Source organism: Microtus oregoni, unplaced genomic scaffold, assembly GCF_018167655.1.
Source record: "Microtus oregoni isolate MIOR12 unplaced genomic scaffold, Mior012 000014F_ref0000157, whole genome shotgun sequence".
Lineage (NCBI taxonomy): Eukaryota > Metazoa > Chordata > Mammalia > Rodentia > Cricetidae > Microtus > Microtus oregoni.
The window spans coordinates 11,559,969-11,577,276 of NW_024543073.1; the positions used below are offsets into that span (position 1 = coordinate 11,559,969).

Genomic DNA, 17,308 nt, shown 5'->3' on the forward strand with positions numbered 1-17,308 from the left:
CAACCTCACCAATAATAGATCAGTCAAGAAGAAAACAGAATATCCAGGCTTAAAGAGCATGTAAAGGAATTAAAACAATCAAACAATGACAATGATAATTAATAAGAAAGAACAATGAAACATTTAAGATCTATAGGATGCATGAAAGAACAATCTATATGTATAGGAGAAGAATTTCATGCTAAAGGCAAAGAAAAATATTTTCAAGAAAATGTACCAAATCCAAGGAAAGAGATGCTCATCCAAGTATAAGAGGTATTTTGACACCCAAATATAAGAAGACCATAGAACATCCCCATGATCTAGTATAGTTAAAATATTAAAAATACAGAGCAAAGAAAGCACATTGAAAGCTTCAAAGGAAAAACACAAAGTCACTTATAAAAGGGTAGGACCATCAACAAAAACTTTAAAAGTCATGAGGACTCAGGAATGATTATTACAAGCTCTAAAGGAGAAAAACTGCCATCCGAATACTACATCCAGCAAAACTACCTGTCATAATCAAAAGAGAAAAGAAAACTTTCCATGATAAAAGCAGGCTGAAGGAATTGATGACCACTAAACCAGATCTACGAATATACTTGAATCCTTCCAACTGATAAGAAAGGTAAACAGATCTATAAAGTTTTATGAAAGAATAATCCACACTAGAACAGTATCTGAGGAATAGAAAAACACAAAATACAATAAAACTAACAAAACAATAGGAATTAACACATACTTTTCAGTGATAACTATCAATTCTCCAATCCAAATCCAAGGTTAAAATAATGTATTTAAAAGGAAATTTACATATGGATATATAATAACAGTGTGAACCCCAAGTTTGCATTTGTGTTAAATAAAATCAACCTTGGGTCAGGAGGCAGAACTAGCAAGTAGCTGACAGAAAATAAACATAGAGAGTCAACGGGTCTCTAGAATATGCATAGAGGGACATACAAGAAGTAGTAGGAAGGGACCCTGAGTGTGGAGATCTTTTTTGGAGCAAAAGAACCGAACACTTTCTGAGATGCTTTGAAGAGGAAAGTTCAGCTAGGTGCCTCAGCCTCACTGAGCTAGAGGGTTTTAGCTCCATCCTCTGACTGCCAAGTCTTATTGGTAAAATTGAGATTTAGTTAAAACTACATTTGGTGCAGGGGCAGGAGGCAGATGCAGCAGGGACATAAAAGTCCTGCAGGGTGGCTACCAGAAGCAGGGCAGTAACTGCAGAGTCACAACTATTGCCTAACACAGAAGCAGAGTCAGGTGCAGCTGCTGCACTGGAGATAAAACAACAGCGCTGCTTTGTGTTGTGTGGGACTAACAATGGGAGTAGGGAGTGTCTCTGACTCTTCTTTTCCCCTGCCCTTGGGACCCTTTTTCTCCTCATGGGTTGCCTCATCCAGTCTTGATATGAGGGTTTCTGCCTAGTCTTGTTGTAACTTGTTATGGTATGTATGGTTTATATCTCTGGAGGCCTGCTCTTATATGAAGGAAAACAGGAGGAAGAAATCTGGGGTGGGAGAGGCTGGGAGGAATGAAGGGAAGGGAAACTGCAATGAGGATGTAATGTTTGAGAAAATAAATAAGATAATAAATAAACATAAGAACTCTAGGATGTGATCAAGAGGGCAAAAGAAAGAGAATACATAAACAATAAAGACATAGAGACTTTCTTCAATAAAATTATAACAGAAAATGTCCTAAATCTAGAGAAAGAAACATTCAAACTTAGTATTCAGACCCTCAAATAGACATGACCAGAAAACAAAAACAAATCAACTATCCACAAATTTGTCTCCAAAACTAAAATAATGTATCTTAGAAAAAAAAAAACTAAGCAAGGGGCTGAAAAACCTCTGCAATATAAATAGAAAGATTTCCCTTGTCCATGGCTTGGAAGAAACAATATTGTGAAAATGTCAATACTATATTATCAAAACAATCTATTCAATGCAATCCACATCAAAATTCTAATGGCATTGTTTTCAGAAGGAGAAAAGAGCAATAATAAAATTTGTATAGAAAGACAAAGGGCACCAGGCGATGGTGGGGCATACCTTTAACCCCAGCACTCGGGAGGCAGAAGCAGGAGGATCTCTGTGAGTTCGAGGCCAGACTGGTCTACAAGAGCTAGTTCCAGGACAGGACCCAAAGCTACAGAAAAACCCTGTCTCAAGAAGAAGGAGGAGGAGGAGGAAGAAGAGGAAGAAGAAGAAGAGAAAGAAGAAGGATGAAGGGCAACATATAGCTCAATAGAAAGAGTAATGCTGGAGGTGTCACAACATTCGATCTCAAATTATAGTAAGAACCATAGTAAACAGCAACAACAAGAATGACAGTATTGGCACAAAATAGGTCTGTACATCAGTGAAATTGGATAGAGTACACAAAAATCAACTCTTACAGCTTTAGCCACAAGGGCCCTAGGTAGATTCCTATTTTTGTGATAAAACATGGCCAAAAGCAACTTGGGGCATAAAAAATTTATTTCATCTTACAATTTATGGATCATGATTCAAGAAACCACAGGCAGGAACTGAACCTGAGACCATGGAAGAATACTCTTTACTGGCTAGCTCAGCTTGCTTTTTTTATACAACCCAAAGCAACCTGTCAGGAGGTTAGCGGGGTGCAACACCCACAGTGGTCTGGACCCTTCAACATCAATCATCAAGCCAAAAAATACCACACAAGAGTAATTTCAGGCATATGTGGTGAAATCATTTTCTCAGTTGAGAGTTCCTCTTCTGAAAGAACTTTAGCTAGTCTCAAGTTGACAAAAAATTAACAAGCACTCTATGGAGATAGTCTTTAACAAGCACTCTATGGAGATAGTCTTTATAACAAACTGTGCTAGGAAAATGAAATTTCCACATAAGAATGAAACTAAGCCTATATCTCTCAATTTGCCCAAAATGGATCAAACACCTTATTAATGTAAGGCCTGAAACTTTAAAATTTCTGGAGAAAAACATAGGAAAATATACTTTATATATAATAAGTAGATATACTTTATATATAAATAAGTAGAGGTGAAAATTTTCTGAAAAGATGCACAATGATACAAGAAATAATCCCAAGAATTGACAAATGAAATTAGGAATCTTCTATACAGTAAACAATCACCAGTATCAAGGTACAGTGTACAGAATTTACCAATTATACATCACACAGGCAGTTAGTACCTAGCATATAAATCATCTAATCAACAAATGGCATAATGAATTGAATAGAGAGTTCTCAAAAGAAGAAATGCAAATGGTCAATAAATACTTGAAAAAGAGTTCAACAACCTTAGCCACTGAAAATGCAAATGAGAACTCCTTTAAGATTTGTTCATCCTAGTAAGAATGACTATCATCCTGGAAAGTAATGCTGACAGGACATGGGCAAACAGAAAGCTTGCACACTGCTGGCAGGAATGTAAACTTGTGTATTCCCACTAAGAAACTCAGTATGAAGGGGCCTCAAAAAAACTACCAATACAACCCAGCTATACTATTCATTCATATACTAAGTCAACACACCACAAAGATACTTGGATATCCACATGTTTAGCTGTAGTGTTCACAACAACCAAAAGATAAAATCAGCCTAGATGTCCATCAAGAGATGAATGGTTAAAGAAAAAGAAATTATGATATTTTCAAGAAAATGGATTCAACTGGAAAACATTACAACAAATGAAATAAGATACATCAGAAATACCATATTTTCATGCAGAGCCTAAATTTAAAATTATGCATATGTGCGTGTGTTTGTGTGCATATGTGTGTTTATAGGTCAGAAGACTAGAAACAGGATCCTGAGAAAAGAAGGAAAGATCACTACTGTGTAACAGAATAATGCATGTAATAGTAAATCAGAAAGGAGAGAACTGGGGGGGGGGGGCATCAGCTGTGTAGGGAGGAAGGCCTGAGGAAAGTGGTCAAGGAGAGGAATGAATTAGAATAAACTGTAGTGGCACAACTGTATGGAGATTCCATTACAGATCCCATTATGTTGTATACAAGCCAAAAAAACTCCTAAAATTAAACAAACAAATATTTTCCATATAAAATCCTAATATTATTTATAAGAAAACTAGCAATAAAACACATGTTCTGTGGAAATTAAACTTGAGTATTAAATTCTTAGTAATTATATTAGCTCATTTTACTCAGCAGTTGTAAAAAATGAAAAGCTGAACAAAATTGGTGAAATTTATTTCCCAATTACATAGTTTTTTCCTAATTTAGAAATTATTTAAATTCTACTGTACTTATATTGTTATTTTCTACTGAAATTAAATATAATAATGTGTGTCTGTTAAAGTAAGAAAGAAAAATGGTTGCTGAAAATAGAACTACAACATAAAAGTGTTTGCATTCCTTACACATAAAGTTTTAATGGAACATCAGTATTAGCTTGAACAAGGTAAAAGTGGAAGAGGAAGTGGAGAAGTAGAATTTTATCTGAAATCATTACTATGTGCAACTGTGGACTGTGTATTTAGCATTTTACTATAGTAGACTTAAATACCCTGCACTCGTGAACACATTTTCAAAATAAAATAGTCTCAACAATAGTCTTTATATAAAGGAAATATTACATAGACACTGGTATTATGTTTTGCTCTAAGAACTCATAAGTAGATCATAACTTACTTTAAAGTTGTTTTAACGACCAGACACAAATGTGGAAAACCTGAAGGTTAGTTAGTGTTGTGATTTCCCGAATACAAATATACCTTGAAATTGTTCATGAATGATGAAGCTTTGCTACTTGAACAGGAAATTCTGAGTATAAAAGAATGTCTAAGAGGTCACCCAGTCTCTGTTTCTAAGTGAGTATAAAAAGTTGCCCTGTGAAAATCGTTATAAGCATTATGAAAAAAACAAAGATGAAAAGTAAAAGCAGCAGAACCTTGAACATGAAACTCTCACCTTTCTACTTAAACCACTTATATATATATGTTAGCCCAAGGAAAGACATTTGTATTGTGAATTTATTTTAGGGAAGAAGTTTAAAATCATATCTACTTACCAATCCAACACAGTTGCTTAAAGCCACTTTAGTTGTACTATGTTGATCTTGCAAATATCCTGTGTAGTGACAGTTGTCTAAGAAATCATGTTTCCATTGGGGTCCATCTCTCCCCCAGTATTCTACTGTAAAATGTTTGGACACAAAATTTGTATTGAGAGTCAAGTTTAAGTGAAAGTGCTTGCCATAGGCTGAAAGTTTAAAAAATAATTTAGACACCGCCTGCTGTGGCTCAATAAGGTCCATACTCCGTCTTCTCCTTGAGTGCTTATCATCTTTCACAGTAAAGCTGAGAAAAGCTCCATTTTGATCGACTCTTATTGGAATAGTTAGCTGGTAGTGTTCAAGATAAGTCAGGAATTCCTCTTTGTAGTCACAAGGAAGAGAATGCAGAAAGGCACATGGAAGAAAAGAAATTTTAACAGAAGATGTAGCAATATAAACAATGATATCAATTAAAACTATATATCATTATATGTGAGGTGTGGATAAAAATGTTATATTAAACATAATGAAAGCATAACATCAAAAGATTAAGTTTCAATGGTTAATTGCTCAAAACAGTATTATTTTAAAAAGTTATCTGTGAAGGACTAGTCTTCTTTCCTAAATTTAACTTTTAACATATGGATTTTAAAAGTTCTTTTAGAATTATGAATATCTTACATGAAAAAGTACATACATATTTTAAAAGTTATTTAGCTCAGATAAAGTTAACTTTTGTAAGCTATTAAAAAACATCCATGGAGAATCTCTACAGATCTGAATAAACTGTCTTCAGAGAACAAAGTCATCACTAGGAACGTGAAAGGCCAAGGGCACCTCAGAGGCCAATCTGACAACTCCTCACAATGTCAAACAGGAATTACCAGATCATTTAGCAATAATTCTAACCTAGGTACATACAGCAAATAAAGAATACATTTCTGAGTAAAAATCTATGTGTGAATGCTCTTATCAAGACTATTCATCACAGCCCAAGGAAAGAAAATAATGCAACTCCCCATCACCTGATGATGAAACGGGTGATGATAAGCTAGATAGTATTATCCTCCAACAGAAAGGAAAGCAGTACTGATATGTGCAATTGCACATGAGTGACCTTTCATATCAACTGCCATCCATCTATCTATCTATCTATCTATCTATCTATCTATCTATCTATATCTCCCTTCCCATTCCTCCTTTTTGGTTTTGGGAGACAGGGTTTCTCTGTGTTGTCCTGGAGCTTGCTCTACAGACCAGGCTGGCCTCAGACCCAGAGACCTGCCTGCCTCTGCCTCCTGAGTGCTGGGATTAAAAGTGTGCACCACTACAGTGACTCACTTCCTAATGAAAGTTCATTTTCTAACATAAAAACAAAAAAAAAGACCCCATCACAAAAGACTGAATAAAATTACATAATTCTACTCATGTGAAATAGTCAGAGACAAATCTCTAGACTTCAAAATGTAGAAATCACTGAGGAATAGAGAATTTGGGAGTGATTCTTAATGGGTACAGGTTTTGTTAGTTTGGTTGTTTGTTTTATTTAGTCTTTTTAAAAAAATATTAAAATGCACTAAAGTTGATTACGGTAATACTATACAGTTATAAAACCTACTAAAAACCTTTGAAATTTATACTTTAATAGATTAATTATATGTTACATCTTAATAAAATGTTAAAATCAAGTATATCAAAAAATTAGAGAACTATTAAACATTTTCTTTTCATTCATTTTATTATCTTTTATTTTATATGCATAAATAAGTATGTATGTATATGTATCATATATGCCCAGTTTCCATGAAGGTCAGAACGCATCAGAATCAGTGAAACCAGAGTTTCAGACAGATGTGAGTAGCCATATGGGTGCTTGTTAGTGAGCATCGATCCTCCAAAAGAGCACTCAGTGTTCTTAACCACTGAGCCTTCTCTATAGCCCCACAGTTTTCTTACTTAATCACCCATCTCTTTCTCAGCCAAACCTTCATTCAGTTAAGTTTACCAGTAGGAGAAACCAGGTATTATCCCATTGTTTCAATGACCACATATGGAGCTTATTCCATAAAGATAATGTTCAATGAAACTCTAATCAGTGGAAATAATTTAAATATGGTGATTCTCTTTTTGTAAATAAGATTCAGTTAAGTACTATGGTTTTGTGGATTAAGAGGTATACTACTTACAGACAGACTTCCAAATAGGTACCAGTCTGAAACACCTTCAACAGCACCAAAAAAAATTATTTGTTACTGGTATTCATGAGAGGAAAATCCAAAAGGTAGAGCTTTCAGTAATTCTATGAGAAAAGGACTGGTTCATGGACTACAACATGACATTTCCTTCTGTGGCTTTCTTTATTGAGGTCATTTCTATTATATAAAGTTCAAATGTCTGAATGAAAATAAGAAATAAATTAAAGAATGAGAACCCTTATTTTTGGAAAGTATTTGTTATTATTTTTGTGTTTTAAATGAAGGGTTCATGTCTAAAAAAAGAGTCTGTATCAAATTTATCTGGTTTCTTCATCTTCTATAACATAAACATTTGGATTCTGTTGTAAAATGACCCTGAATCAAAACCCTAGCAAGGAATGAGTCTATTAGAACACAGGAAAAGCAGCAGGTTAGAGTGTATCATTTTCTAAGATCAGCCAACCCTAAAACCTACAGGACAGCTATCGCCGAGGGACAAGTCAGACATCCTCTTAGCACCTTCCTTTCTGCTCCATCTGACTAGATATTTCCAAGAAATTATTTACCAAACTATATAGTCAGAGTTTTTATTTTGTGATAATTTCTATCAAATTTCAAAATAAGATATCCTACCTTGAGAACTGTATGAAAGTCTGTGGTCACTATAAAATTCTGAAGAAGCCATGATGAGGCTCAAAATCCAAGTCAACGTTTTCCACGGAATTTCCATAATTTGGAAAACTGAACGATGTTCTAGAGGGCTACCTATGAGCTAGACAGTCAATATCACACCAATATCGAAGCATAACAATTTTAATTCCTTAAATCTTCTTGCAAATGAGTTGTTAGACGCTCCACTGCTTAACGGGTACTTTTCCCCAATATCTTTCACTTTCTTCTATGTCTGGATTCATTTTCTTGATCCAAAAATGAAGAGAATAATGATGATAAATTTTTTCATAAGCAAAGCTCAAAGTGATGGGTCACTTAAGTACAGCCACTTTTTAACCTAGAGGAGAAAGTATGAGTTAACTGAGAAAATATCATGAATGGACATATTTACTACAGATTAATGAATATCTGCCAGAGGACATAAATTCAAAAGAACTTAATATAGTTAAACACATAATCAGAAACCTAAATGACTAAAAGGATAATTCCACAACTAAAAAAGAACCTTGGAGCTAGAGATTATAGAATGCTTGTCAAGCATGCACAATATTTTATGAATCAAGAAAAAAAGAGGAATAGGAGGGAGGGGCAGGAAGAGGGAATGGGAAGGAATCTGAAGTGGAGACTAGCAATTATTTTAAAAATAATGAAGCTGAAGGTAACAACGGATAGCATGGTATGCCAACGTCCCTTTAGTAAAATAGCCACATAAAAAAACTACACAGTCTAAGTCCATCGTATGTCCTGAACAGTGTGTTATGCCATTCCTCAACAGAACATTTTAAGCCTATTCCTATCCAAGACTGCTGTGCTGCTTTATGGGGTACTTGTGTTTGTTCTGACAAGCAGATCTATAAATACACAGTGAGGTTTATCATCTGCCTGTGAACTCTTAGATAGTATCACAACCTACACTTCTAGAAAATTGAACTAATTTATGGTAGAACAGAATTTATCTAGAAGTCTTACATGACTTATTAGGCAACTCAAATAAAGTAATTTCAATTCTGTATAATTTGCCTGAAAAGAAGTCTTTACAACTTCATTCCAAATATCACAGCAGTTCTCAAGTCCTATCTCATATATCACACATCTAGCTAATTACCTCACTCAGAATATATAAACTCAAAATATTTATATACATGGCCACCTGGTTTCCCAACAGATAACACATCAGAAGAAAAAAAATAACTAGAGGATTAAAAACTAGTTCACTAACAGCAAACTGTATCTAAAAAGGACAAAAAGTTCACATGTAATTTTAGAACCCCAAAGTAGTATACCTAAGGCAACTATACCTTGTGTAGTTTAACAGTTGCTATTGTGTACACAACTGTGCCATAGCTCACTGTCTGATTTTAGTAATATTATATCTGACTTTGGAATAAAAGTTAAATCTCTTCTGTAAGATACATTAGTACAAATAAGATAAAGAACTATGTAGAAGATATTAAAAAAATATCTCAAATTCCAAATATACATAGTAGACACTTAACAAACATTTGCTATATTTGTTGGTTTGAAAATAAATGAATAAATAAATCAATAGAGGATAAAATATCATCATGCATACACAGGATAAGTGAAAAATAAGGTCTGTGAAATACTTCAGTCCCTTTAAAGGTAGAAATGTTGGTTATTATAACACCCTAAAATGCCTCACATTCATTGCTACAAGTGACCAAACTGCTGACCTTTGGAATGTTAGTTCATGAATCAACAAATATTTTCTCACCATGTTTAAAAATGAAATTTAAAAATAGCAGAATACAGAACGAATAAAACAGAATCCTTTTCTTTGATAATGAATTCCTAATCTTTATGAATAACACAAAAATTCAAAGCATATGGAAAAATGACCAAGTGATATTAAAAAGTGTGTTACAGGTGATTAGATGCAGGAAATAACCTCTGTCAGTGAAGATGGATTAAGAAAAGCTGGTGCAAAACAGCATCTCAGTTAAGTCTTGGAAATGAGTGGGATTTCATTAGTCAAACTGTTGGATATAATCATTACTGATACAGAAACTCACTCCAAAAGGCCTATTGGCAAGGAGGTGGAGATGGTGGGCATAGGCACTAGTATTAGTAATGGCAAAAACAGTAAATTTGGTTCCTGAGCAGAAGCCTAATTAGTAATAAAGAGAAAAGTAGTTTAAGGTCAAACTAAAATAATTTAAAATATAGATTATGTCCTTGCACTCACAAAATAACACCACCCCTGTGGTAAGACAAATTCTGGCAGATTCAGTGATCCTGCCCCATAACAGCCACACTTTTCTGTCATCCTCATCCCTTGACTAACTTAATTCCAGTCAAGAAAGTATCTCAATATTGAAAGGATGCCATTTCCATGATTCGATTACAAAAGATCCTGGCTTGCAACTTGGTACCAGACTTTGCTTCATTGGCTTAGATGAAGCAACTTAATACTTAGATGTTCCCAAAAAGGAAATCAGAAGAACCTCCACATAGTAGTGGAAAGAAACTGGGGCCCCTTCCAATAGAAGTTACTGAATCCTGTTCTGGGATAGATGAGCTTAGAAGTCCATTCTTCTCCAGTGAGGGTTCCTGGAGAGAACGCAGTCTTTGCCAACACTTTGATTATAACATCATCAGAAGAACATAGTTAGTCATAACTGGGCTCACAGAAACTGGGTTAGCAAATGTGTGCTAAATTATTTACTCTGTGGAAATTTGTTACGCAGCAATTGATAGCTAATACAGCCACCAATTGACACATGAGCAAGTTGGCATCCATAGAGATCAGGTGGCTAGAAAACAAGTGAGTCCACATTCATGCACAGGCTAGTGGCTAAAGACATCTCAGTTTGTGCATTATATCACACTTCTAGCTTGAGGCACACTTTGGAATGAATGTTCAGTAGTAGTTCTCTACAACCATGTCGTACAATATGTTCGCAAATGGAATCCATTAGTATGAACATTATTTTAAGCAGCTTTGCACACAATTGCTTTATACCACAACTCCTATTTCTATTTAGGCAAGACAAAAACTACATATTCTCAAATTTAAAAACGTATAAAATACTAAATCCCACCATTATTCAATCACAACAAAGAAAAGAATCCATATTCTTGGTTTTCAACCTTCTCAGACATGGTCCTATACTCCAAACTGAACCATGAAATATTAATGTATAACTATTCTTTCATAAACAGCACTCATCCTTAGTTTTTTCATATCACTAGAATGTTTTCAGTAATAACATCTGACATGAAATGGGTCCTCCACTTACTTTAATTGTAGTCTTCTTTTAAGGAGGAATTTACAGTTAGGACATTTGAGTTCGTTTTCTAGCAGTCATGATATATTTGTATTAAATCATCCACACCTTTCCTTTGTTTTCTTGGACACTGAAACTAATGGCAAACTTAAAATATAATGGGCTTGATTTAGAAAACAATTTTTCCCCTCAAGAAATGTCTTGTTCTTCAGTTTTGTAATCTTCACTCCAACCCTTTCTAGAATTACCCTATAAACGTCTAAGTTAGCTAAGATGGTAGCACTAACAGGGAAAGTAAGTAAACTAAAGTGACTTCTTCAGTAAGAGGGGCTTTGGAATTTAATAGAAAGAACGGGAGTTCTAGAATTAAACAGACTGGAGTTAAGGTCTTGTTCATCATTAGATACAGTATCTGGTACATGGGCACTCAATAAATTAGATGTCTTTCTCCTTGCCTCCTCATTATCTTTTAAACCTCTTATGCTCAGAGATCAAACTTAACACTGAGTATTAGTGCTCAGTTGGCCGAGCTCAAATAAATTATAAGAAGCATATCTACTCACTCCTAGTCACCCACACAGTACGAGTGAATTGTGTTAATTAACCTACTTTCTGACACCTGTTGGGAAAGCTAATCAAGATGCCAGAATAAAGTATGTATAGAAAAAATAGTTTCCAAAGTTCAACTAACACTAAAATGCTAGATAGTTGCTCAGAAATCACAATGCATTAGTAAACCTAGCCAGTTGTATAATTGTTTCCACTATTATGTTGTGGAAACGCAAAGGCTTGCTACTCCTGGTTTGACTTCAAGCTACAAAACCTCCCTGGATCTGTTTTCTCAACTATAAAATTGAGACAATAATATCTACCTTACAAAGATGTTTTGAGAGAACAAATTCGATTGCACCTGATAGCATGTACTATGTACGTCACATGAGTGGCTAAATAAAAGTTACCCTTCCCCTCCTACTATATGTTACTTTTCAAAGCTTTTCCTTTAAAAATAATTTCACATTCCTCCTTCCCTGAAAATGTGGAATAGTAGGAAATCATAGAGCCAATATAGAAGCTGTCTTCTCTTTTAGAGCAGAGTGAAGAACCTAGGCTATGATAATTATACTTTTAACTTTTAATTTTGAAAAGATAAGCAAAATGTCCAGTTTACTTTGACTTTTATATATGATTTTTATTCATAGTGTAAATGTACCAGCCGGCAAAATTAAAGACTAATTTAACTGCTCCCATGGATAACTATACTAGTGATGCAGAAGAAAGAAGACAAGACAACTTGTCCCATAGTGATCCCCTCCACAGTCTGCCCTAGTAAAGACAACTTGTCCCATAGTGATCCCCTCCACAGTCTGCCCTAGTAAAGCGCACTAACTTCTCAGAAGCCTGTTCCTTGATGTTTCTTTATGGTCTGACTTCCCACTCAAGTGATGTAAAAGTAGCTATAGTAGTAATCTCGTTAACTATTATTATGAAGCTAGAGAACATGGTTAACATCTTTCTCAACACTTTTCATCCACTTTAATCTGGTTATTTATTTTAAAGCTGATTTGGTCTCCATAGAAAATACAACAAAATCCTAAACCCTTCAAGTCCTTTAAATTTGTACATGAAAAACTTTTCATTTCATTTTCTAGAACTTTCAACAAACATTTGGTAACTATTGTATTTAAAAATACAGTTGGGCTCTAAGTATAAAAAAGTTTGATTATCTACAAACTTTGTAAAATTAGTCACCAAAAAAAAATAACTAAATGCATAATTTACTCAAAACTCATCTTTTGAGAAAAGAAAAAATTCAGACTGCCCTGAGTTACATAATACTTAGAATGTTGCCCTTTAATAATATTTTTCCTTTAAAAAATGCTTTTCCTTCTTGATATTAGTGTAAAATATTAATAACAACTTCATTTTTCTTTTTCTAACTGTGAAAAATTATCTACATCTTTTTTCTCTCCCTTCCCACTAGTTCCAAATATACTACTAACTTTCCTTACTGTGATAACTCAATTCTTCTGTCACCAAGATCACAAACAGCAAGATTTGGCACCAGACCCACCCTCAGCCACTAATAGCTGCTTTTGGTTGCTAAGGAAATGAAGAGGAAGTAGTAAGAACAGACAAGAATAGAGATTAATTTGCAGGTCTTAGACCTAACTAAAAATTATCTACAATATTTCAGATCTTAATGATTAGAAGAAGAGTTTCCTCTGGGGAATCACAAAAATACTAATACAACCACACAGAATAATCTGCTGCCATTTGTGGCAAATGAATGATTTGCTGATTTGCTTGAAATCAACTTATATACAGCATTCTTCAAAAATATCACTAATGCTCACATTTAAGCACCAAATTACTATAAACAGGACTGCACTACCACTTTGGTGAAAATAATTATCTTCAAATTAATTTTCTTAGTTGCCTTCAAATGCACCAGTTTTACATTGCCTTTTTTCCCCTGTCATGGATTTTAAGGGCTGCCAATTCACCACTAAATGTTTCAGTCTAATCAATATAAGCTTAAGAAAATAAAATAAAATAAAGAGAAAAATAGCTAAAAAAAAAAAACCTCTGAACATAAGAGTAAACTGAAAATTATATTCAGTGTATTTTTAAAACTTCCAAGCAATGGTTTATCGTCGTCCTGCTCCCCCGGCCCCGGCTTTGCACACCCTCATCACCCCCCTTCCCATTCCACTTCATCCAGACAGAGGGTAACAGTCTGAGCTGCCCTGGTTGAGTTGATCCTAAAGTTAACATTCAGCAGCCCATTTCCAGACAGCAGCGCTAAATCTATTTGGATAAAACGCGTGTGACCCAGACAGTTGGCATTTGGCCCAAACGCGTTGCACCAGCAGCTCAAATAAAAACAAGAGTAAGAAACTTACTCTCTTGTTCCCTCTCAGTGTGCTTTCTTACTCTGGCTTGCTTTCTTTGCCCCTAGCACAAGTGGAAAACTTATCAAAGGCAGAAATTAGAGCACATATTATCAGAAAGATTTTCCAATACTCCTCCAGCACTCTTGTTCTCTCTCCCCAATCCCTAAACTTTAGTCTCATATACCATACATACAGACATACCCTGATAAACAAGGCTCCAGGGGGTTGAGTCTAGCATGGCCCAAGTGGGCAAAAGTAAATCAAAACCACACACTTTCATCTCTGATTAGCCTATTAAGAGCTTAACATTTCCTAGAGCATCAGTGCTACAGCCTGCACACTTCTGCTGGCCTGGGAGTCCAGGCATGAAATATGCACTTGTCTGAATACTAAAGACACTGACATGAAACGGATTTGCAGAAGGCAATTGCAGAAATCTGGAAATCGAGTAAAAACACACATCATCATTACTTTCTCCACCACTATCCGGTGATTAGTTAAAAGACCACGATGTTCATAATCAATTTCATTTCACACAACACGCAAATTCATACATATGAGTGCATATTTTTCACATCATAAAATACCTGTAAGCCCTGGAATTCTCTATCCGCGAGTAGTCTAGAGTTTAAAAGATTTCTGCCTGTAAAATGAGTTTAGTCAAACTCACTCTTTGCCATAAAGCATGCGTGCACGCGCGCACACACACACACACACACACACACACACCCAGAGAGAGAGAGAGAGAGAGAGAGAGAGAGAGAGAGAGAGAAACTGAGATCTAAGCATTATTCCTAAGACAAGCAAAGCACAATTTTTTAAAGGTTTAATTGAATATTGTGACGTCTTCCTTACCGTTTTCATCTTCAAATTCTGATAAAAAGTAACTTTCAAACAATAGAGATTGCACTGGACGACTCACGTACTCCCTCCTCTTTCTCTCTTTTTTCGTTTTGCCCCCCTTTGCAAAGCCACACCAGCCAGTTATTCTGCAGCCAGAATAAAACCCTATAGTCTCGCTAACCGGAGCTTTAGAGAACAGACTGCCGATTTGGCAGTTAAAAAAAAAAATTAAGAAAAAAAATGCTTTCAATACATCCAAGGCTATCAACCTGAGACGTGCTTTGCAAACCCCACTCTCTCCCTCCCCCCGCCCACCCACCCCCCCAAAAAAGAAAGGAAAAAAAAGAAAGAAAAGAAGAGGGGAAAAGGCTTATTTGGGGTGGAAGTGTTGCCCTCTCTTCCTGGACAGCTTAGTGCCTTTGCTATGCAAATAACATGTGCAGAGCATCAAAAGGTATCAGGAGAGAGAAGACAAGAGGAGCAGGAAGGGCAGGAAAAGTTTTGTTGAAGTAGCCCTCGAGCTCACTGCCGGCCCCCAGCCAACTTCAATTGCAGCAGAAGAAAATTTTGGCAGCTTTCCTCAGAGGCAGAACAAACTGACGTCAGTCTGCAGATGTGCCTGGGCTGCGTCGGGTGCGCATGTGTCCTGGGTCGTCACGTGGAGGGGGAGGGGAAGTAGAGGTACAATCGGGGTATCCAACTACCAGCCATTCAGAAGGGCTTAGACAATGTCAACTTTTCCGCCCTGTGAATGAGAGAAACTCTGGCCCCCTAACCTCTCCCCTAACCCACTCCGCCTCCTTCCTCCTCCTCCTCTAACCTCTTTCAGAGCCCTGTCTGGTTTGTTAAGCACTGTTTCTTGGAAAAGGGAAAGAGGGGTAGAGGAGTTAGGGGACTTGAGATATACTGTCAGTGTTAGAATTTTCGGTGTCATTCTTCTTTTTTTAATCTGTACAATAAAAGCGTTTAAAAGTTGCTCATAAAACTTCTCCTATAAGGAGTTGAATCAGCGGAGCAGGCAAATTTCAAGATTTGAAAGTAACATGTGGACAAAAACGCCTGTGTGCTGAATACATACTTCAACAAGTGAGGTTTCCAGCAAAAGAACGAAAGCTAAACAAAACTGAGCCCTGCACATTTTCCATGTGATTATCGACTTCAGGCTATGCGGAGATTTAAAAGGAAGGGGGGGGGGGAGTTTGCATTATTTCCAGATGAGAGACTGGATGGTGTTTTAAACTACAACCGGGGAAACAACGAGTGAGCTGTGGTTTTTAGCAGTACATTGAATGAAACTTCAATGACTGCTCAAAATAATAATAATAATAATTCCGGCATCAGCCCCCTAAAACTGTAAGGGGGAGGGGGTCGACGTCACAGGAGTCCTGCTGAGATCTCAAGATAAACAAACAAAACCTTAGAACTGGTTCTTCTAGCTTTCCAATCCCACCTCCCCCTCCACACCAGCTGCCAGTCCAAACTTTAAGAGTAAAATACCACAAGAACGTAGCACTTTCACTTTCATTTGCTGGGAAAAAGCCCCTGACATTAAACTGTAGAAAAAATGACCCTTCCCCGTCCTAAGCGAGTAAACAATGTCTGGAGCAAATATCAGAAGCAGGGAAAAAAAATCGAAAATAGCTGAGGACAAACGTTGCCTTTCAACGGTGTAATCGGCTCCATCATTTATCTGTCTGAAGGTGGAGTGTGGAGTTGGGAGCTGTTTAATGGTTGCCAGGGTTGGGGGAGGGGAAATTAAGCCTTGAAATTCCAGTCTTTAATTAACATCAAGTCAATTCTCAAAACTGAAAACCAGAAAACTGAATTGGACCTAAGGGAGGAGAATAAGGACTTTCTAAATACCAGTTCTTAAACTTCTAGCATCTGCTAACATTGTTGTCCGTTTGATTTTATTCTTTCCTACACCACAGGTGGTAGGTGTAATTGTCCTGGAAAACCTATGCCTACAAAAGGCATAGGTCAGACTGGGTATGTGGAGCAATACATTTACTTTAACACTTCCTCAACGAGTAGAAGGCAAAAGCATTTGTTCTGTTGATAGCTCACATTTTGAACTGAATCTGTACTATCTGATTCAGTGCAGAAATGTGTAGAAATGTGTTCTGTGGTTGATACTGACAGTTTTAAATAAAGACAATTCATTGAGCTGCATGTGTGTAAAATGCATTGAGATTTCTAGACCTCACAGCAATACTAGCAAACACCAAAAAATAAATGAGCACATAAAATTATCTGTCAAATATGTATTCAACTTCCCTTAATGTTATAAACACTGGTATAAGATGGATACAGACAGCACAGAAAAGCAGTCAAGGTGTCACTGCTGACCACATACTTCATCTGCCTGAAAAGCATTTGCTCTGTTAAGCTAGGCTGCCCTAAGAAGGAACTGCAGTGTAAAGCAGCTTTTTCAGTGAGAAGTGGACTTGGACTAATT

The 17,308-nt window shown here is 36.1% G+C and overlaps 1 protein-coding gene across 1 annotated transcript in view; it reads right to left on the minus strand.

Annotated features, from left to right (window-relative positions):
* Positions 1-7,923, minus strand: part of Adamts6 (ADAM metallopeptidase with thrombospondin type 1 motif 6) — a 214,240-nt gene extending 206,317 nt beyond the window's left edge. Inside the window, exons 1-2 of the mRNA XM_041663714.1 lie at positions 7,827-7,923; positions 5,014-5,378 (exon numbers count right to left, since the gene is read on the minus strand). Of these exons, the coding sequence (XP_041519648.1) occupies positions 5,014-5,378; positions 7,827-7,923 (462 nt within the window). The remainder of the gene's footprint in view (positions 1-5,013; positions 5,379-7,826) is intronic.
* Positions 7,924-17,308: the final 9,385 nt, after the last annotated feature.